The following is a 21,462-nucleotide window of genomic DNA, read 5'->3' as shown; positions in this document are numbered from 1 at the left end:
TAAACAGTCCCTGCCATGTTTTTTTTGTTTTCAGTACGAGCGCTGGGGAAGTTATGCAAAGTGTAAAGTGTTTTGTGAAGTTATTTTTCACATGGTGCCAAGTTATCAAAACGTGTAAAGTGTGTACGGACATTTCAGTCTTCTTTTTTTTTTTTTTTTTTTTACGTTAACCAGCTGGTAAACTTGTTGTTGTTGTTGTTGTTGTTTTTACACAAGTGTACTAATACTTGCAGTACCTTTGCCACTTCTGTTCAGAGTCAGACTCAATCAAAAATTACACTTGAGTGTTCCCGACTGCTGAATCTTGCGCGTCCACTCACAGGAAGCGCACACCTGTATAGTAGCCAAAATCAGCCTAAAAGGGAGCACACCAAAGCAAAGTAAAAGTTGACACCTCCACTCCTCCTCGTGGTCGCTCTCGAGCCTTTCCCTGCTCTCTTTCTGGGCGGATCTTGTGAGAAGTTCTCCACTCCTACTTCAGCTTCACCCTATTTCTCTGGCTGCACGTGGAAACAATAGCTGAGTGGCTGCACTTTATCTGGTGGAGACAATATTTTGCTACCCGTATTAGCCTCTTTTGGCTATGTCGCGAGGACAAATGCTGTCAAGTGTGGCGCGCGTCGACTCTCCATAAACAAGGACAAGAAAACTCCCTAAATTCTCCGACAATGACTGCTTGAGCTGCACACTTAGTACCGTTGCTGTCAACCTCCCCCTCCCTACTTTCCTCCTCTTTTCCCCCACTTTGAGCCACTGCACACCAGTATGGTGGATAAAGGCCCCTTGTTGACTTCTGCAATTATTTTCTACCTGTCCATCGGGGCAGCTATTTTTCAAGTCCTGGAGGAGCCCAATTGGAAGCTGGCCGCAAAGCACTATAGACAACAGAAGGAAAAAATACTTAAGGACTACCCCTGTCTGACGAAAGATGACTTGGAAAAAATACTACAGGTATGAATAATAAGTCAGTCACTCGGCCGACTTTAGTTTAGGTCTCGTGAGAGATGAATGAACTTTTTTAGTGAAGGGAAGCCGCTGAGGAATTGAATGCTGTCATGTCAGTTATTCTTGGGGATCAACGCAGTCATTGCTATTGTGACTGCAGGGCTTAATTTTGCAGCACAAGCATTTTAACATGCAATACAGTACGGTAGATAAGGGTCTACTTAATTTAGGCAAGGACACAAAATGCATTACCGGCACAATTTCTATAAGTAGTTTGATATGGGCCCCTATCTCACCACCATATCAAACTACTTATAGACATGCAATGTGCAATGTGGATATTGACTATTGCCATGTCGATTTGCGATTACATGTACCTAAAGACATGACATTTTTATTACCCAAGTAAAGACTTTTTTTAATGCGGTCAAATTAATTTTATCATTTATTTAGTGTGGTAGTAATGCCCGTAGATACTGTTTTCTTATTGTAAGGAGATGCACATTTAAGGTTGCATCTGATTGGTCAATGTCAATTAAAAGCATGCAATTCCTAAAGAATTTAGTATAAATTTTTGCACGTCTTTGCATGTGCCATTTTCACGAGGACGATATTTTTTCAATCTATTCTGCAGCCGTTATGTGTGCGTGTAGCGTGGGTGTGGGCGTGTGTGTGTGTATGTATGTGTGTATGTATGTATGTGTGTATGTATGTATGTATGTATGTATGTATGTGCTGTATTTGTGTATGTATGTGTATATATGTAGTGTGTGTTATATAACCCTAACTTAATGAGGTGCAATGATTAATCACCAACTACTTGATTATCAAATTAATTGAGAATTATGCATGATAATTGCTAAAACATTTACATATATAAATTTTAATTCAAAATAGTCCAAATGCTCAGAATTTCAGCTTCTCGACAGGTAGTAATATCTGATTTCTGTAGTCCGCCATGAAAACGGACTGATTATCTTTGTGTTCAATCAAAACCAAACAATTGATTTTACTTTAGAAAGCAATAATCAACATTTTTTGCATTACATTTGCATTATTACAGAGCAAACCAATAACTGAATCATAATTAATTAGCTTGTGCTTAATTGACAATATAAATGACAGAATAATTGATTATTAAAATCATCAGTTGCAGTCCTATGTATATTTGTGTGTATTTATTTTAAAAGTCCTCATGCTTAGTTTCCCTATGCCTTGAAAAAGCTTAGCCAAAATTATCAATAGAAATGAAAAGGAAAATGGCATCACACTTTCTTAAGGCTCAGGTAACGACAAATCAAGAATGTGTGCGAATGTCACATGACCAAACCCAGAAAACGAGTGAGCCGTGATTGGTCGTTACCTGAGCTCTGAGCAACTGTGATGTCATTTTCTGTCAACAGCAAGTGGCAAAATGGCCACCCCTTGAGATGGATAAAAACAGGGGCATTTTGCTGCTTAATTCATATTCCAGAAAAGCAATATTCATCAGAATACATTGTTAGGACTAGCGGGGGTATGGTGAATATAAATTCCTTCTTAACATAAATTGAACATAGTTGTATACTTAAATTATTGTATTGCACAACTTAATAAATATCAAACTAGAGAGAGTGTGAGGGAGAAAGACAGAGGGAAATTGCTGGGAAAATTATTCAATACTATGATGAGGTGGCTTCACGTTTACAGCATATTATTTTCACGTGTTTTCTTAACTCTGCGCAGTGTATGTCTATGTTTTGAAAATGCATGGTGTTTTTAGGAAGCTTGGGTCCAAATTTCTCATTTGAGACAGCATGGAAAACGTTTTTGATAATCCGAAATTGGTTACTCTTCATGTAATCTGTGATGTATTGCTGTTTCCATGCCAATCTAATAATTGTTTTATGTCCATGTGGTGCTCTTATTAACCTGATAGTCTGTATGTGCATGTAAGCATACAGTATGCATGGCTCAGCATTTTTTCATGGGTGTGTAAAGGAAGTTGCCCTGTGTAATCTCAGCTTTAAAATGTGCAGTGCACGGTGTTCTATTGCAGTGTCCAAAGTTGCCAATGTCAGAACTGCTTGGCCAGTAAAGCGAGAACCAATGACCTGTGGGTTCACACTCTTCCTCCAATGAATGCATTACAGTGTAGCATTCCTATTCCACAGGTGTTTTTCTCATAATATGATTCCACTTCCTCGATTCTTTCCATTTCTCCTAGGTGTGGGTCCTCTTTCCTCTACCAAGACAAAATGTGTTTTTCCTTTTCAACTTTGTTTTGTTTTAGTTTTGTTTCACCTTTTTTTTTTTCAGTTCTGAGACCGACAGGAAGCATGTCTGAACGTGTCCCCCAGTATGGGCCCACATTAGTATTTGGGAGATTTATTACTTTACCCATCCCCCCTTTTTTCTTTGCCTCTCCTTTTTGTGTTTGGGGGACTGAAAAGGATACACCCATGAACCTCCCCCATTCATTGCACTGCAGTAACAGCCTAATCCCCACAAAGGCCTCAAGTGAATAGGAATATTAAACACATGAAGATTTTGGAAGTATAATTTAAGGTAGCTGTGAAAAAAATAAGATCTTTTAGTTTATGTTTTTCCAGAGAGTTTCTAGTCGAACTCCTGATATCAAAATTCAGGTGTCATCTTGTTTCTTCCCCCGCACCACCACTTATGAAACTTGGCCCTCTGCTTTATTAACTACAAGTTTACCATTAACATCAAGTCCTTTAAAGTGGTTACTCTTTATGATCCCATGGATGTAAGTACTTAAGAGGCTGTCATAAAATTTCAGTAAAGCCAAGGCAGTGTTCTTTATCTTTCTTTAACAAATAGGTGATCATTATGCAAGCATCCTGCTTGTTGCGTGAAATGTGAGCAGTCAGGTGCACAGTGCAGCTTCCAGAACTTTGAATTTAGAAAAATGTTTATTTATTTCATGTATTCATTATTATTATTTTTTTTAACTGTACAGTGACTAAAATATTTAATGTATTTTCCTATAAAACAATCTGCAGGCTTAAACGTAGTGTCTTCTGAACAATGACATGATATCAACAATAGGCCAGTGTCTGTCAAGTTCATGCGTGAAATCCACAAGATAATGTCCACATAGAGCACATACTTGGTGGACATAATGGTTCGTTCTTTTTCACAAAGATAGATTGGGAAGCATATTGAAAAGAAATGAAGAATATTTTCCAAGAAAATGGAACACATGTTTCTGGTATATGAAACGATTGAGACTCTTCCACCAAGCTTTAATGAATCACCTACAATAATGAAATCTCAGTTTTTTTTAACCTTTGTACACCAGAATAACATTTTCCACACTTTACAACCTGACCGTAGAAGTGCTTTTGCAGACCAGTTGCACATGACTGGCTGATCACGTTTGCAAGGCCAAGTGAAGTCTGTAAACACTTGACGTGTTTATCATTGCTACCGTCTCATTTTAATCAAACATGGCCCGTAGTCAGAGTGAAACTTGTGCAAGGAATGAAGTAGCACACTGTTTTCTGTACAAGCTAACTTTGTCATGTGCCTACGGTGCAGTTTAAGCTTTGTGGCTTGAAATAGCAAAACGTGACTTCCAATCGAATTCTTTCCCTTTTCACGCATTAGTTGCTTCTAACTGAATCTTTGATTTTGACCTTAATTTTTTTTCATGCGTCTCCCTTCCTCGGAAACAGACATTTTATTAAGAAGAGTTTGGGAAATTATGCTTGCTCTTTCTCATCACTTGTGGTTTGGTTCAAATATAACCTGGCACTATTGTCCCACTCATACTGTGTTCTCTTTGGTCAAATAGTGATACTATCATCCGAACCCTGGAGCACACAAAATGAGCGAGACACTGTTAACTAGGGCTGAACGATTTATTGTTTTGGGACCGAAATCGGCAAAGATGCGGTTTCTTTAAAGGGCACTTATCCCACATGAACACCCTTAGTGGCATGCTACTGTGGGCAGGTCCATCGCCGAACTGGTTAAAAAAACCCGTTGTCCAACTACAAGCTGTCGCGGGTGCTTGAATGCTAGGCGCTAAGCTAGCGTGTCCTGCAGCAGCACGGTCTTTATTTATGTAAGTCCGTGCAAAGCAGCAATGAGCTGCGTGCTGCGCAGCATCTTCTCAGTTGTGACAAATAAACGACCCCACCAAGAAGTAGCATTTTCACCGGGGAGGCGAACAAGGGGTCGCTAAGTGTGCTAAGCGCTAAAGTGTAATGTAGAGTCGAGAATAGCAAAACAAGTGCTTAGATGTACAGTAGACTTTTTACTGAAGCCTGACGAGAGCCGCGTAAGGGTGGAGATCCAGCAGTTATGAACAGAAATGTTGTATTACAATTAACACGCACCTAGACAAAAAATAAGGCGAGGGCTACATTGGCAATTTAGCACACGCTCTAACAGACCGGCCGGAACTCGCCAACGGCTTAAATAATCCAATCACAAATATTCTCGTGATTTTTACACTCACCATTACTGTTAGGACCAAAAGATTCAAATAATACCATGATATGTATTTCAAGCCATACGGCTAAGCCCCCAGTCTCTGTTTGAAGCAGTTAAGTCTCTAGCAAAAATATGGGAAAATATTTACTTATGTACAAAGAGCATGTACATTAGAAAAAGGACTGCCTGGTGCCTACCCTCACATAACCTCTTTAGTGTACTTGCATTATTAGAGTAATAGCTTTTGTTTTTGATGTTATAATGGCATTTTGTGTCATGTTTGTAAAGGTTACTGTTCATTGTGACTATTGCACTGAAGCTGATATCAAGAAAATCGCAAATTAAATCGAAATCGCAATATCAGTTAGAAAAATCGCAACATGCGTCTTAAACAAACATATTAATTTTATTGTTGGTTAGAGACAACATCAGAGTGGTCCAAGGTGCAAAATAACGTTCATATAGCCAAAATCAAAATGAATTGGAATAAGTTCTCCAACACCGTAACAGAACCGTTAAGGGTGGAGCTTGTCGATACTGCAATTTTTACAAATTCAGCCCCAGGGCCAGTTTAGTACCGGGGCTCTGTACCCTTATCGCTTCAGCCCTAATTTTGAGATTACGAATGGCATGCAATGAGCACGTTAGAAGAAAAGGCTGCATTGTCACACTGCATAAGAAGGCATACTCAGCATACCAACTGTTTTTCATTTGATTGATTTATAGTTGTGTTTTTTAATCAAACATTTCATGTGACTGACTTAACTTCTACATTGGCACAGTTAGTGATAAACAATGACTAGGCATGAGCCGATGTTAGATTCAGATTTTTTTTTTTTTTTTAAACAATATATTGAATATTTGGAAAATAAGAAACATGTACCATGTTAAGTTTGAATAAATAAATGAGTAGATAAATGTTAACCTTCTATTTTAATTCTTATTAGTAAGTCAAATCACTGGTGAACTATTTTTAGAACCGATCCATGGGCTACTAATGTTGTCCTAGGAACTAACTAGTACCAGCAAAAGCAAGAAGGCATCCATGTTTGCAGTGTCTTTCGTCTTGCTCCCTACCTCCTCCTCCTTCTCCTCCGTGTGTAATTGCTCACAGGTACGGCTGATTTACTCAACTCTGTAAGCATCCAATCATATTGTGCTCTGCTTCGAAGTCCCCACGCAAAAGAAAAGAAGAGCTAATTATCACTGACAGCCAGTATAAGCTGCTGTTGAAATCTTGACTTTTTAAAGCCACGGTAAACTATAAAACAGGTAATCGACCCATGCCTAGTTCCGACTTGCATTCATCACCGCCCTAGGAGAGGAACTGTCCAAATCCGAAGGCCCCCTCCATGGCAAAATCACAAATATACTGTATATAACAGGAAAGTCCAGTACGCGTTGAAACCCCGTCTCTCTCCGGCTTGTCTTGGTCACTATGTGTAGAGACTAGAGATGACCAGTGTTGCCAACTTGTCAGTAGGGACAGTGCTTTTGTCTGACCTATAAATTGTCATTATAAATTGCCAAATGTTGTCACCTTAATTTACAAAAATGTTGTGACTTTATGTGCATGTGTATGCTTTTTTCCTGAGCAACCTTTCATCCAGTGATAATCCTGCTGGTATGAATGCTAAGCATACCAGACCAAATGTGTCTGCTGTCTCAGGATCAATAGAAAGTAACTAGTTCAACACAACCATGTAAACTAGGGTTGACCAAGAAAGTTTAAGATCAACGATTGCTTAAAGGCAGTATCATTGTGATGGGAGGGGCACTACACCCCGCCTCAAATAAGTCACTGTATGCCCCCCGCCCAATGCAGTGTAGCCTTTTTGTGCCAATCTATACAATTAATCAAAGTGTAAGGTAGGAGCATGAAAACAATGTAAAAATAAGAAAATGTTGTTGATCCTTCGCAGTCGTGTTCCTTCCTGTCAAAGTACCGCACACACATCTGATGGCTGCTTTCAAATTCTGCCTAGCATTTGGCGCCTCCACGGCAATATGCGAGGATTTATTCTCTGAGAAACACATTTTCAAACCACAGGTGCACAATGCTCCATAAAATAATAAGGCCCAGTTGGTTTCAGTTGACGAGCCCAGAAAAGTCACAACAAAGTGGAAGGACACTGCCGTTGCATATAGAAAATACCCACATGCCACATCGACATTTCTAAATCCAAGCCATGTTGAAATGACCCAATGCCCGCCGCAGGCAACGCTTAATAGTGTACATATGTGCGTGTCTGTGGCCACCTGGGGACACCTGTTTTATAACGGTTGATGTTGTGTGTGACTTTATACGGGCATACCCGTTTTTTGGGCCTAATGTTGTGACTGTGTGTGTGTGTGTGTGGGTGGGGTAGGGTAGGGTAGGGTAGGGTGTGTTTACGCATAGGTTTAGGAGGTTATGTGTTTGCGTTTTTTGAGCTGTAAAAATGTATCCGAACGCACACCTGCGCCAGTCAAAGCACCTATCCCCGCAGTCGGATGTGGTCCGCCAACATTGCCAAGATGCACAACCACATTGAGGGATTATAGCACAGCTGTTGCTGGTCGTCTAATCTGTTTTAGAGAGGCCAGAGCCCGCTAACAGCCATGCTGGTTTAAGTATTTAAATCAGCGGTTCTCAACAGTTGTCACTCTGGGACCCGCATTTCCCTACTGTTGCTAAGTTGTGACCTGGTTTTATAGATGCTAACAACAATAAAGAAAATCTGTTAAAAAAATAGCCTTTGAAAAGATGCATATCTTCTTTTTAAACAATTGTACACTATGCTTACATGTTACAAGTCCCATTCAGAGCAATTAATTAAAAATATGAAGATTTACTGGACAACTGCGTGTATGTAAAATGAAATATTGCAATTGCACAACATATGGCAACAAAATTTCACCTGTGTCTTGGCACTGATCTACTCTTTTTGGGAAAATCCCTTACCTAATATGTTCCATGTATCAAATATATGTACCTACTGTATGTTATATATATATTGTGTTACCTTTCTGACGTACTATATGCCTGTAAAAAATGTCTTTATCCAAACAAAGGGCAAGTTTGACCTTGGACAGACGTTAAATATTTCACTGTACATGTAATTGTATATCCTCAGTTTACAATGGAGTTTTACTCCGACAAATTTGTAAATAATTGGAATGTGTCATTCATTGACTACGTTTACATGCAGTCAATATTTGGGTTAAGGTTAAAAATTCCCATTTTTGAGTCATTCGGAATACTGTAACATTTTAAACAACGTAAACAAGGTTTACATGTTTTGAGCGGAGAGAGTTACCTCCCACCTTTAAATAACCCGATTGAAACAGCGACGTACAGACGGCATGACGCAATTTACGTAATCTCCGCTCGTTACTTTCTTCCGTCAATAAAACACATTATGTCACATATCATCATGTCACTCACCGTACTAATGAAGCAGACGGTTTGCTCCTCGCTTTAAAAGTGTGGTGTCTTACTTACTCTAGCTTTCGCCATGTTTTGTTTATCACTAAACCGGTGGGTTTCGCGCCAAACACTGCGCATACAAGCACTTCCTGTTCTACAGGAACCTTGCGGTTGAGTGTCCCATGCATTCGGGATATTCCAGTTGCCGTATACATGCACACATATTCGGGTTGGAAAGGGAGTTATCCAGGCATTATATTCAGAATTTTAAAAACCAGAATAAGGGCATATTTGGGTTATTGCGCGCGTTTACATGGCTTTTAAAAACCTGAATACTGCCAAATTTTGGATTTTAAAAGGTTTATAGACTGCATGTAAATGCAGTGATTGTTTATCACTAACCTACACTAATGCAATAGTAATCAGTAGTAAATGATCAATTGGAAATTGTTAAAATTGTAATTTGTATGGAAGGACCACCTGTACTTTTTTACGAACTGTCCGCAACCCACCTATATAGAATCCGCAACCCACTGATTTAAATGTTAATCAACTCAACAAAGGATTAACAAGAAAGAACAGCTACTGTGCATCTGGTGCTAATTGGCCAAGACTTTCAATCTCATGAAATTTTACAAGGGACTTTAAAGCAAACACTTGCAAACGTGTTTGTGGCATACAGTAGTCTGTTCTGCCTTTCTGGGGGTTTTACTGCCGACTTCATTTTTGTGACTGTAGAAACACAGCAGTAAACATGACATAATATTGCCTTGTCTGCTTATGTATGCTTTTACTTTTAGTAGCAAAAGTTTTAAGAAATACAACCATACCACTTAAATTTTCCAGATCTCTTGTTTTTGTCCTGTTGTGTCAAGACAAGATTTTCACTAGCACAGACAGTTGAACTGCTAACATTGTCCTTGTGTTTGCCACCCACCAACCTCTGAACCTGAAATCAATACAAAATTTATATGAGAGAGCATGAGTGACTTCATTGTTTGTGACCTCGTTGATCTGGCCTATGGGCAGCTGTTGCTCCTTCGCTGTGTCATGCTCATAGGCTTGAAGTGGAAAAATACCTCGGAATGAAGTGGTGTGCTCGGCTACCAGCTGCCAGATAACAGTTGGAGTTTGTCATTGTGGTTTTTACAGTTCTTTGGTTATCAGAACAGCAACAGCAGACTGCTAAGCCTGTAATTGGTTTTACTTCTTTAATAGTATCAACGAATCCTTTCTTTGCAATTTTAGCCTGTGCACAGCAGCATACTAATTGTTAAATAACCAACATCACCATACACCAAGCCACACCTTTCTTGTCTTATTTTTTTAATCAATGTGTAACTATATAGGTGTGTGCGCGTGCGTGTGCGCATGCGTGTGGGTGTGTGAGTGCTGATGTACTGGTGGATATATGTCCTTGGGTTTGTTGGGAGGAAGGGCGGTAGTGGGCCTTTTTTTTATGTTGTGTTTTGGATGTTTTTATTGCACAGCACTTTGAGTTGCATTTTCGTGTATGAAAAGTGCGACATAAATAAAATTTGATTGATTGATTGGTAATGTGTGTAATTTACTGCTGGACAATAGACACACATTGGACAATGATGAGGACGCAAAGAAAAACAATGCCATAACGCATAGCAAAATTTGCAAGGGGTCGACCAAAAACGGCAAAGAAGGTGCACACTGGCATGTTCCACAGTTTTTACAAAAAGTGTACGTAGGGAAGTTTTTTCGAGCCCTGCGGCATTGTGGGTTACATGTCCATATTGCGAGTGGAGTCTGCACTCGTTATTCAAGCAGCTGAGACACTGGAGCAAGACATGGTTCTGTCTGCCGCACTTGGTCTACTTGTTCTCCAAAGTATTTTTTGTGTCATCAAAAGACCATCCGGTACTGCATCTTTCACATCAAAAGTGGAATCTCACTCAGTAGACTTATTTCATAGTATTGGCAGGAAACAATATGGCTTCATACTTCCAGGATTAATGCTATGGAATAAATGCATGCCATTCAGCGAAGCTATGCGTGTATACCATTTTGCAGTGTTGTCCAACGTTTACACATGTGACTGTTATCTAGTAATGTGTTTGATGAACATCGCGGCTATATTATTTTAAAAATTGCTTTTAAAGTTATTAAATGTACATGAAAAATAAGTAAGTTATCAAATTACAGACAAAATATTAACTTTTTACTGCTGCAAATGGCGTACATATGTGAAATATCGCTTGAATGTATCCTTCCAACCAATAATATCAGTGGGTTTTTTTTTTTTTTGACTGATTGAAATTCATGTGTAGCTGAGCAATGTCTTTTCATATCAATATGTATATCTGTGTCTATATATGTATACATCAAAAATAAGATAAGACCCAGTTGATCAGCAGCTGCAATATGTGCACATAAAAGGGGCACATTATGCAGATGACAGTGTCTTCAGGCCGTTTTGCATCTCCGTGTGAATGGCAAAAGAATTAATAACATTGTCTTCTGTATGCTGAACATTGCACGAACACGAACAAAATGTCCTGTTTTACAGCACCATAACACTGCAGATGTGCCTTGGCTGGGTTACTCCCTTCTGTCCCCACACTCGCTCTGAACTTATCCCCACTTCACCGTCAGTTTATGTGAGCCATTACTTGATAAAACAACATTATGTTACTATAATAACTTTCCTGAGTTGAGGGTTATTTCTAGTCTTTTTGTTTGTACATTTGGCAGAATGATTGCATTAATTATACAACACATCCTGGTGTATTTGTCCTCTGGGCAACTCAACGGTTCCCTGCTGGAGCCTCGGTCACTACACCTGGTCTAAATGATGTTTTATATCCACTTCATCTGCTTTTTTTAAAGTCGCCATTTGATTATGAATTTTCACGGGATGGCAAATCTTATCCTATGTGGAAGCGACAGCCAGCCAATCATATTGCAGCAGGTTCTGTCTAACTCAAATACAAAGATTGCGTTCGGAGAGGTGGAGCATGCTCCCCTCTCATTATTTCCAAATGCATCCTATGTTGAAACCAATCGGCAGCTTTTGCATGAACTGTTTCCATCTGGACTGCCTGACGCACCGGGCGCGTCATGTCCCCAGTTGGAGCGGGTAGAGCGCGCTCTACTCCTTTTTTAGGGCACTCTGAATAACCAAATGGCACATTTGAAAAATACTCTTGAATTTAAGGGTCCGAGTGGATCAGAACGCGCTCTGGAAACCACAGATCAACCACAGATAAGGAGATGGGACTCTCTCATTGCAACAGGAGAGGGTGCAGAACTGGCTTAAACAGTGAAAAGATGGCAACTTTTAATCACCTCTTAAACAGCGAGCATAAAAACATGTACTCGCGCTAGTGTGATCAGATGAAATTTTTAGTTTTACCCAGACGCACTGGAAAATTGGTCATATTGCGAGTATATTGTTCGCAGCCTCGGGCCCTGATACTTCTTGGTTTGATTGGAGATTTTCTCCTAGGAATCAACTGTGAAAACGTCTTGAAAAAGCGAGTTTGACAACTTCCTTCATAGCTCAAGTTGTAACTGAAGCAGATTTTCACACTGAATTTCCGGTCTCCCGCTTAAACATTGAAAAGCCTGATTATTCATCTGTTCATTGGAGTCATTGTTTGTGTGATTAGGAATAACATCTTGAAACACTGCTGAAGAATGAGATGATCAAGATCGCTCAATTTAGAGATGTATGGTACAGTGCATTATTATGACTTTTGAGAGCATTTTGACCTCTGTCTTCCATATTTGAAAGGTTGTACTCTGCCCCTATTATATTCCTGTGAATCAGCGTTTTTTCATTCATGAAATTCAGCACTTTTTTATCTGTCAGATAAAATGAATACATGCTATTCATGCCCTTCCCACCGAAAGAAGGTGAGGGATATGTTCAAACTGCTTAGTTGGCAAATAAGAGTTGTGTTAGAAATGTTCAAGGATTGGTGTCACAAAAGATATATTTCAAATCAGAACTTCAAACTACAAGTTTAACCCTTCAAAGTACTAGAAGTGTTAGAAGTGCATTAGAAGTGTAATGCACTTTGCCAGCCACTTTGCCACCCTCCTTGTGCTCATAATTTTTCTGCATTTCCACTGCAGTTCAGTCATTACGGCCATCTTGATGTTGACCTTCTAAACAAGTTCCTTTGACAACACCCTTGAGCTTGGGAAAGATTAGAAAAATAGAAAATAAAAATTACACAGAGCCAGGTCCGGTGAGTAGAGAGGTTGCTCCAGCACCATGTTATTCTCGCTCAGGAACTGTCATACGCTCAGTGCATTGTGAGCTCTACTTGAGTACTGAAGGAAGCAAGCAACGCAGGATCTAGAGCTGCCGGCTGCTATGGATTGTCTATATTTTGTTAGGGAAATCTCTGAACGCGACCTCGCCACGGGCGTAGCTTGTGGTGTTCCGGATATTAAAAAAAAAATTTTTTTTAAAACACACACACGGGCCACATTGCTCAAACAGGTTGAAAATGAGCAAAAATGCTAATTGCAATCTGACAACACGCCGGTTCTCCCGGTGGCTCCGGTGATGTAATGTGTCGCTATGGAAGCAAGCAGGCGAGTGCAAAGTTAGCAGAAAGGTAACGGCCTGAGGCTCACCCCGACAGTCGCTGACAGTGTTAATAGATTCATATCAGTGTACCAGAAACAAGGGCAGCGGCATGAAGTGAAGCTTAATTGGAACATTATGTCCATTGATGCACAGACAACAACTGTCCTATTTGCAGAGCTGGGCACTTGACCATTTTTTGCCGATCCTCCACCCTTGACTTGGGTACCCTTCCGACCGCGACCCTCCGGCCATATTCATAAATGACCCAAAAAAAAAAAGGATTTAAGGATCATTAGCTGGCTAATTTACTTTTTGAACCGGCTGTGGACACACTTCAAATGCGCCAGTAGAATTTACCCAACTGCATGCTTACTTGCATTGCGAGCCCCGGGGTTGGATTTGTCGTATTGTATAATTATTTGGGTCCAATAATTCTAGAGAAGAGTCGCAGAAGTCGTAGTCAAGTTACTTATTTATTTTGCACACTTCCCCTCCTTCCAGGCCTTCAAAATAAAATCATACCAGCACACCACTATACACTGCAGGTTTGCTATGGCGTATTTCCGGAAGTAGTGAACGCCAGAAAAAGTGCATGAACTCCACCTTGATGTGCTAGCGTCTGAATATACTCGTGGACACAAATTGTTTTGAAACAAGTCGGGGGGCGTCGCTTCACAAAGACAGCGACAACAATGCATATCGTGCCTGCTACAACCATAAAGAGATGACTAGACAATGCATTTAATTGTATTGCGAAAACGATCTGGGCGGTGGCGGCTAAGGGGGAACGTGGGTGAGTAGCTTGTTTACTTTGAGTGATGGAACTTTGCAGCAGCAGCAACGAGCTGCATGGCTCATCCGTCTCCATGTGGGAAACTGTATGTTATCGCAACATGTGAGCACCATTGGGCACCATTTTTATACACTGATTGCCTCCTTCTTTCAATGACATAGTTAGGCCAATGAGAAAAGCAATCCCCACCTACAAATAATGGGCATTAGGTTGTGCTGAAACGCATTAAATCGCTACTGAGTTTTTCAGGGAGGGGAATTTTAGTGCTGACATAATTTTTACATATCGACTAGAGGTTGACATTTTTGGGGGAATTCCATGGGATGAGAGTCAACTTTACCTTTAATCACGGGATAGGCACGGTATAGGATAAAACCTTCACAGGAGCAGACGGGAGAAGGATTATACAGAAGGTAAAAAAAAACTGGATGCCAGCTACATTAAAAAGCCATTTTTAATGGAGCTGACATGGTGGAAAGGGAGTGTGAGTCATTTGAATCAGAGCGGGACGGGAGTGGGAGTTGTTTTCACCGGGACATGATTGTTATTTATTTATTTTTTTAAACTATTCTCCTTGATTGGGAATGTCTACTAGTCATGACTTTCCCAACAGCAAAATGTTCATGGGTGTTGCTGATTTTATTTATTGTAACGACAAAATATGGATGATGGCCCGATGAAATGTCCTTCAAGATGATGAGGGATGAGTAGATTTTTAGCAATTAAAGGTCTGTGGCATATTCCATTTTCACATTTTATGAGCACAATGAACAACAACACCCAAGAACATTTTGCACTTCAGAACTTGTAAAAAATGAATTTTCTTGCCTGCAAGACAGTACACAGTGGACTTAAAATTTCAGCAATCACTGCTATATGTAACACTGTGTGTACAATTTTGGATGTTGATGACAGAGAATAATCAAAAGATTTGAGGTGTTGCCACTCCAACAATCCTAGTTGTTATCAGTTGGTGGGAGGGGGAAAAAAACAAACATTTAATTCAAAGCGTCTCATTCTCTGTCTCTCTCTCTCTGTATGTATGTATAGACCGTATGACTTGAGCATTTGCTGTGTTCAGGGGATTTTACTAAACGAATTCTATGCTCAGAGTTCCAGGATGGATTAAAAAAAGTAATCGAGTCTATACACTTTTGGAAAAAAATTAAATTGTCAAAGCGGTGTAAATGTTTTTTTTCCCTGAAGCATTGTGCATATCTTGCATAACTTAAGATCTTAATGCCAATAAGGGACGTTTCACTCTCCATCCCTTTTGTAAACAGTGGTTAAGAATGCTAATTTGAAACTAAATGGGCCATAGCATCAATTCATCTTATCTGATGCGACTCGGATACATCAACATTTTCTACCGGAAGTATGCAGGGCAGAAAATATGAACTCACACGCAAAATACAAACGTTTTTCGGCTTAACAAATTGTTGTATCTTTCAAAGATATCAGACCTTATAACTGCATTTATCTTACATAATTTTGTCATGTTTGTCTCTAGATAGTGTCCGATGCTGCTGGCCAAGGAGTCACCATAACTGGCAACAAGACTTTCAACAACTGGAACTGGCCAAATGCTGTCATCTTTGCTGCCACAGTCATAACTACTATAGGTAACTACTTGTACTGGTTATGTAAAATTGTTGGAGAAAGTTATTTTTCCCCAGATGTTATTGAGAAAATGACTCCTGGTTATGAGTCAAGTTCAGCTCAGTGGTTTCAAGGTATTTAATTCAAATATTTTTTGCTCTTTATTTTTAAGGATATGGAAACATTGCTCCCAAAACAGCAGAGGGACGTGTATTTTGTATCTTCTATGGGCTCTTTGGGGTGCCTTTGTGTCTTACCTGGATCAGCGAGCTTGGGAAGTTCTTTGGTGGACGAGCCAAGCACTTTGGCCATTATCTTACCAAGAAAGGATTTTCACTGGTAACTTAATATTTGCTTTATTATTATGTCAATGCAAAAGACTGTACATATCCATTCAAAAACCTCACCTGATCAGATGTTTTGTTGTTTCTATTCCAGAGAAAGGCTCAATTTACCTGCACAGCTATTTTTCTTCTCTGGGGATTGCTGGTTCATTTAATCCTTCCGCCTTTTGTGCTTATGTCCCAGGAGGGTTGGACATATATTGAAGGCTTGTACTTCTCATTTGTCACCTTAACTACAATTGGATTTGGTGACTTGGTAGCAGGTATGTTTGTGGGAATACACTCAAATTAACAGAGGTGGACATTTTACTTAAATTTGCGGATCCGTCAATCGCCATCCGTCAAGCCGGACAGCAGTGTTTACTCTGCATGTTTTTTTTCTGAGATAAACAAGCGGAAAACAAGCAGTACTAACTGGAGTTGTCTGCGAGCGCACTTCAACGTTGACCCTCTTCCGGTTCACGATGTAATATCACACGGTCTAAAAATAGCACTCGTGTGACACACGCTATTAGGACCCATTAGCTGACCAAAAACATGACTGATGTAAAATACACGAATCAAGCAGTAACCTTACCTGCATCAAACGAAACAATAATCATCAATGTCAGGTTATAGACGATTACATAGATGGGCGAAAATCCACTTCCGCCTATGCTTAATCAGTCCCCCATTTATCAGTTGATTGCTTGCAAAACGGATCTCGTCATGGACGGATAGATGGACCAGCCCGTCGGTCAGATAGAATGCCTACCTCTGCTCTAATTTGCTGTTAACCAGGGAATTAGAAATACCGGTATAAAACAATATATTGCTGCTGACTGATTATAATGTTTTAAGTCCACTTTATAATGATTTAGGCCTTTTTACAGAAGTTATGTGTTCTCCTGAGCATACTGTTAAAACAGGACAAACCTCACAAGCTCATTCAATTCCTGGACAGAAATTTCCATTCAAACATTCCGCCACAACCCGCAAGCCTCTCACATTCATTTGGAGTGAAAGGAACCCTCTTAAGAACTGTTACTTCGCTTTTGTAAATCTAATTTCAAACAACCATTGATAATAATTCAATACTTTGAGTAGATAATTAAGAGTAAAGTTTTTTTTTTTGTGCATGCATTTCAATGTCAAGACATTTTAATTAGGTTTATTTTAGTGCATTGCTTTGTTAGCATTGTGACATTTTACCCTCTTAGTAACATTACAAGCTGAGACAGGTAATTGACTTGCTTGATCCATTCATCTTAATCCTTTATTACATTTACAAACATCTTCACACAAGACAAGTGTGTTTCAACATTTCAAACATTAGATTAAACTGTGAGAAGTTAGGCTTACCTTTCTTGTGCTAAGTCTGGCTTCTCATCAGACAGCAACAGTAGAGCATGGCTACACTGGACACCATAGTTACAGTATGAGAGAGCAAAATATTAGGCATTAAGGCCCATCTTTCCCAGTTTCATAACAGTTTTGTTTTATTACAATACCTGGACGTTGATTAAACTTAGTGTATTTTTTTTATTGTCGTTTCAGGTGTGGAACCCACCAAAGACTACCCCACTCTATATCGCTACTTTGTGGAGGTTTGGATTTATCTGGGGCTGGCTTGGCTTTCTTTGTTCTTCAACTGGAAAGTGCGAATGGTGATTGAGGCTCACAAAGCGCTAAAGAAACGACGCAAGCTACGCAAACTATCCCTCGATGAGCTGCGGCATTATAAAGAGTCTCACAAAGCTTCGCTTCGTGTGCCGCCCACTCCCAATGATGTCAACATCTTTAGCTTCCTGTCCAAGAAGCAGGAAGGCTACAACGACCTGATCAAGCAGATTGGCACGAAAACCGACGAGAAACTCGACACCAGCACAGGGAATGCCATTAACAAAGCCAAAGCAAAAGACATGGCTCGCTCCAAGAGCTGCAGTGACACTCCCAAGTTTAATGGCCACACCATCCTCAGTTTAGACCGTTCACCCCGCCAGAAGAGAAGATATAGCTTTAGTGACCGTGTCACAGTTGCCTTTTCCAAGTCCAAAAACTACCTCCTGGGCTCTGACAATGGTTTGCTGCTAACAGAGGATCATGGTGACAGGGACGTCGAACTGGACCAGGATCAAGTATATGAAAATCAGCTTGACAAAGACGTGGATCAGGAGAGCGGAGGTGTGGGAGATTGTGGAAGAACTGCTCGAAGGACATGGGATTCTAAAGAATACCATTCTCTTACATTCCAAAATGCAAACATTACTTTCATTGATGAGGAAAACTATCTTGGCAATAATCTGGAGGAGGAGGAGGAGGAGGAGGAGGAGGGGGAGGAGGAGGAGGAGGAGGAAGAGGAGGATTCCAAAGCAAAACTATCTATAACAACATGTGATGAAAACATTGAAACAGTCTCCAAGGAGGAGCAGAGTTCTGAGTCGGATGGCTCGGTTTTTGCCAGTGACGTTTCAGAACACAGCCACTCTTACGAGACTCTTGTAGAGGAATATGTAAAGGAGGACAATACAGAACCTTAGTTGCTGTGCACACAGTCACCGCTGCCTCTTTTGTGAACGGTGATGCTTTTGAAGCGTTTCTAATGTGAACTCAAAAGACTGGTAATCCCATTGCACTGTCGGGTTTGGAAAAGGATAAATTGCCGAGCCAAATGAATGTTCTTTCTTCTGATGAATTCAAATCCCTATCATTTGGGACATAAACACATTTTACATCCTCAATATTGACGTGAGACTATCAGCTCTAGCTGTCTTTTGTAGAGATGTAGAAAAGAATCATCAGGTATTGCGAATCCAATTCATGTACAAATGGACTGTTTTTCCTTGAGTGCATATGTTCTACACATAACTGTAATCAATTATCTATATGTTGAAACATATTAGCTGTCACATACGCCATATTGGTGTTTTAAAAATATTTGAAATGGTGGGCATAGTAGTAGTCTGTAGCTACCTGGGTGTTTGTGTCTCTTGCACAATTCCGTCAGATGAGCACAGACCAAAGTCCATTCCAATGCAGATGAATTATTTCTTAACCTGAGCCAAACCCTTTCTGTTCTTTTTGTTGTTTCTTTTTCCAAGTCCCTGATGAATAACTATCTGAAATTGCATTTTGTTTTGATTGTATGGAACAGACTTTGGCAAGGGTTCACAGTGAGTTATAGAGACGTATTGTAAAGATGAAAAGGAAAAACCCCTTGTGAGCCGAAGGATCTTGCTGGTGTATGTAAATTACGTAGATGAGACGACCATCCAAAGTGATACGACAAACCTTCCTCGCAAATGTATGCCAAACACGGCCCTTGTAATAATATCCAATTATGTATTAACAAAATACTACGTTATTGTACTGTGCTGCTGATGAATGAAATGGGTCTTTAATGTGGCAATATGATGGAAAAGTATTAGCAAAGTATTCACTTTTTTTTGCAGCAATCCCTTCCACTTGTGTTTGTCAAGTAAATATTGTCTAAGAGCCCATCAGCAGCCACAAACGCCTCAGCTGAGGACATGGCCTTGCTACTTGTTTGCTTTTAGGGGCTCGCACTGACACAGATGACTGGTACCGCAAATGACGTCCAGCTAGGTTAACACAACGCAGATCGATACTCTCATGACGTGTGTGTGCGTGGGCGCGCGCGTGTGTATGCGTGTGTGTCGAAAAGTCCTGTCCGATGCCTTTATTTGCTCACCTCCTGCTTTTTGCACATGCACTTGAGTACAAAAACATGAGTGTTACTTCTAATGGGAAGATGCCAACAATGCAGTGTCACACAGGACTGTTGTGAACTTGGAAATCTGAGTCATTTGACATTACTAGTTTGTAAATATTGAGTAATAGAAGAAATGTTTGTGGCACATGGAACACCTTCTGCCTTATAGACTGCCTTAAATCCACTGCAAAGCAGAGGAAATAAATTACAATGCTGAAATTTTAGTACGTTTCACACTGGGTGTTTTTATACATTTTTGGCCCCCACCATTTTTGATATTTGGTCACATTTTGTGTACATTTCTGTCTTTGTCATTATGGTGAATTCATTGGTGCACCATTGTTATGCAGTCCTGGTACTTGTCGAACATGTCCGAAGATAATTTACTTGTAACTGGTTAAACCCATTATCCTGCATTTCCATTTTTATGTTGCTCCATTGTGTAAAAACTCCACTGTTAATATATTAGTTGCCTTTTTTAATGATTAAGTTATTGTTTGTATATGAATTCCAAACCAAACTGTATATTTCATGTAAAAATAAACATTTGTTGAAATTTATTGAATTCGTTGTTTTGGATTTCACTCCCATTAAATGCTAGTTATGAAAGCATTTTTTATTTTAAACAAGGAATTAATGTCTTTTCAAAGGCCTGTTAGCCTAGTCCTGTCTCTTTCCTGTACTTTTGCAGTGGATTCCCTTCTGCAGGCAACATTGCTCACAATGACTGACTATAATACACTTTTATCCTGACAGATTTATAGCTCGCCTTTGTGTCGGCCCTTTTTATGCATACAGTACATAATTACTGTGACTCAAGTGGAGCTGCACGCTGGACCAACTACAGCGTTGCAACCACTGTTTAAAGACACTTAAATCTGCAGATTGGAGAGGATGGAATAAAATCAAAACAACACAGTGACTGTGTTCAATAGTCTGTATGGTGTTTTTTGCTTTAGTTTTGTAATAGCTTCTGTTCATTTGAATGTTGTTGACGTCATAAACAGTGGGAAAAATAAAGTTTGGAGTATCCATATACTATACATACCATATACCATATATCGCTTATCCTGTTCAGAATCGCATGGAGCTGGATCATATACCGGCTGACTAGTTGCTTGTCAATAACCGGGCAACAGGAACAACCCACCTTTCACACTCAAGGCAGGCAATTTTGATGTAGAATCAATATCAAGACCAGGTTCAAACTCTTATGTTTTACAGCAAAATTGGGTGTTTCCAGCAGCTATTCATCAACATTTTTTTTCTTTAACAGACAGTTTTAAAAAAAAATCATGACCTATGTGATTTGCGCAATGACGCAAAGTAAACTTAAAAGTAACCCTATTTCCATTACTTCAAGTTCACAACAAAGTACTTGAATAAGTATTGGACTGCCAACAATAAAACTGAGCGTGTGGGTAGCCAACGCAGACCACAACTAACTCACAATTGTGAGACTGAGACAGAGCTTTACAATATTATGTAATGAACCTCAAGGATGCATAGTGGGCAGTATCACTTTAATGGCGACACGACAGAGACATGTTCTCTGTTCATTGTGCCTTCAAGTGTGGACGGTCTTAATGCGCGGAAACCAAAAACACCCTCACCCTCCTCCCCCAAATTGCAATTTTTGCTCAG

General features: G+C 39.8%; 1 protein-coding gene across 1 annotated transcript; it reads left to right on the top strand.

Moving 5' to 3' along the window:
- The first annotated feature begins 399 nt into the window (after window positions 1-399).
- kcnk5a (potassium channel, subfamily K, member 5a) lies at window positions 400-20,378 on the top strand. The gene is made up of 5 exons (XM_086050192.1): window positions 400-951; window positions 15,674-15,785; window positions 15,935-16,101; window positions 16,201-16,369; window positions 17,643-20,378. The coding sequence occupies exons 1-5, from the start codon at window positions 766-768 to the stop codon at window positions 18,623-18,625; spliced, it is 1,617 nt and encodes a 538-aa protein (XP_085906318.1). The 5' UTR covers window positions 400-765; the 3' UTR covers window positions 18,626-20,378.
- The last annotated feature ends 1,084 nt before the right edge of the window (window positions 20,379-21,462 follow it).

Source organism: Filicampus tigris, chromosome 13, assembly GCF_054856515.1.
Source record: "Filicampus tigris isolate MCC_2025a chromosome 13, RoL_Ftig_1.0, whole genome shotgun sequence".
NCBI classification, from domain to species: domain Eukaryota; kingdom Metazoa; phylum Chordata; class Actinopteri; order Syngnathiformes; family Syngnathidae; genus Filicampus; species Filicampus tigris.
Note: the sequence above shows the minus strand (reverse complement) of the source record. Positions and strands in the feature narration are given on the sequence as shown.

Excerpts from the sequence above, each read along its gene's own strand:
- kcnk5a (XM_086050192.1), top strand. The coding sequence starts at position 766 with ATGGTGGATAAAGGCCCCTTGTTGACTTCTGCAATTATTTTCTACCTG. Across the intron at positions 15,786-15,934 it reads CACAGTCATAACTACTATAG|GATATGGAAACATTGCTCCC; the intron begins GTAACTACTTGT and ends TTTATTTTTAAG. Across the intron at positions 16,370-17,642 it reads ATTTGGTGACTTGGTAGCAG|GTGTGGAACCCACCAAAGAC; the intron begins GTATGTTTGTGG and ends TTGTCGTTTCAG.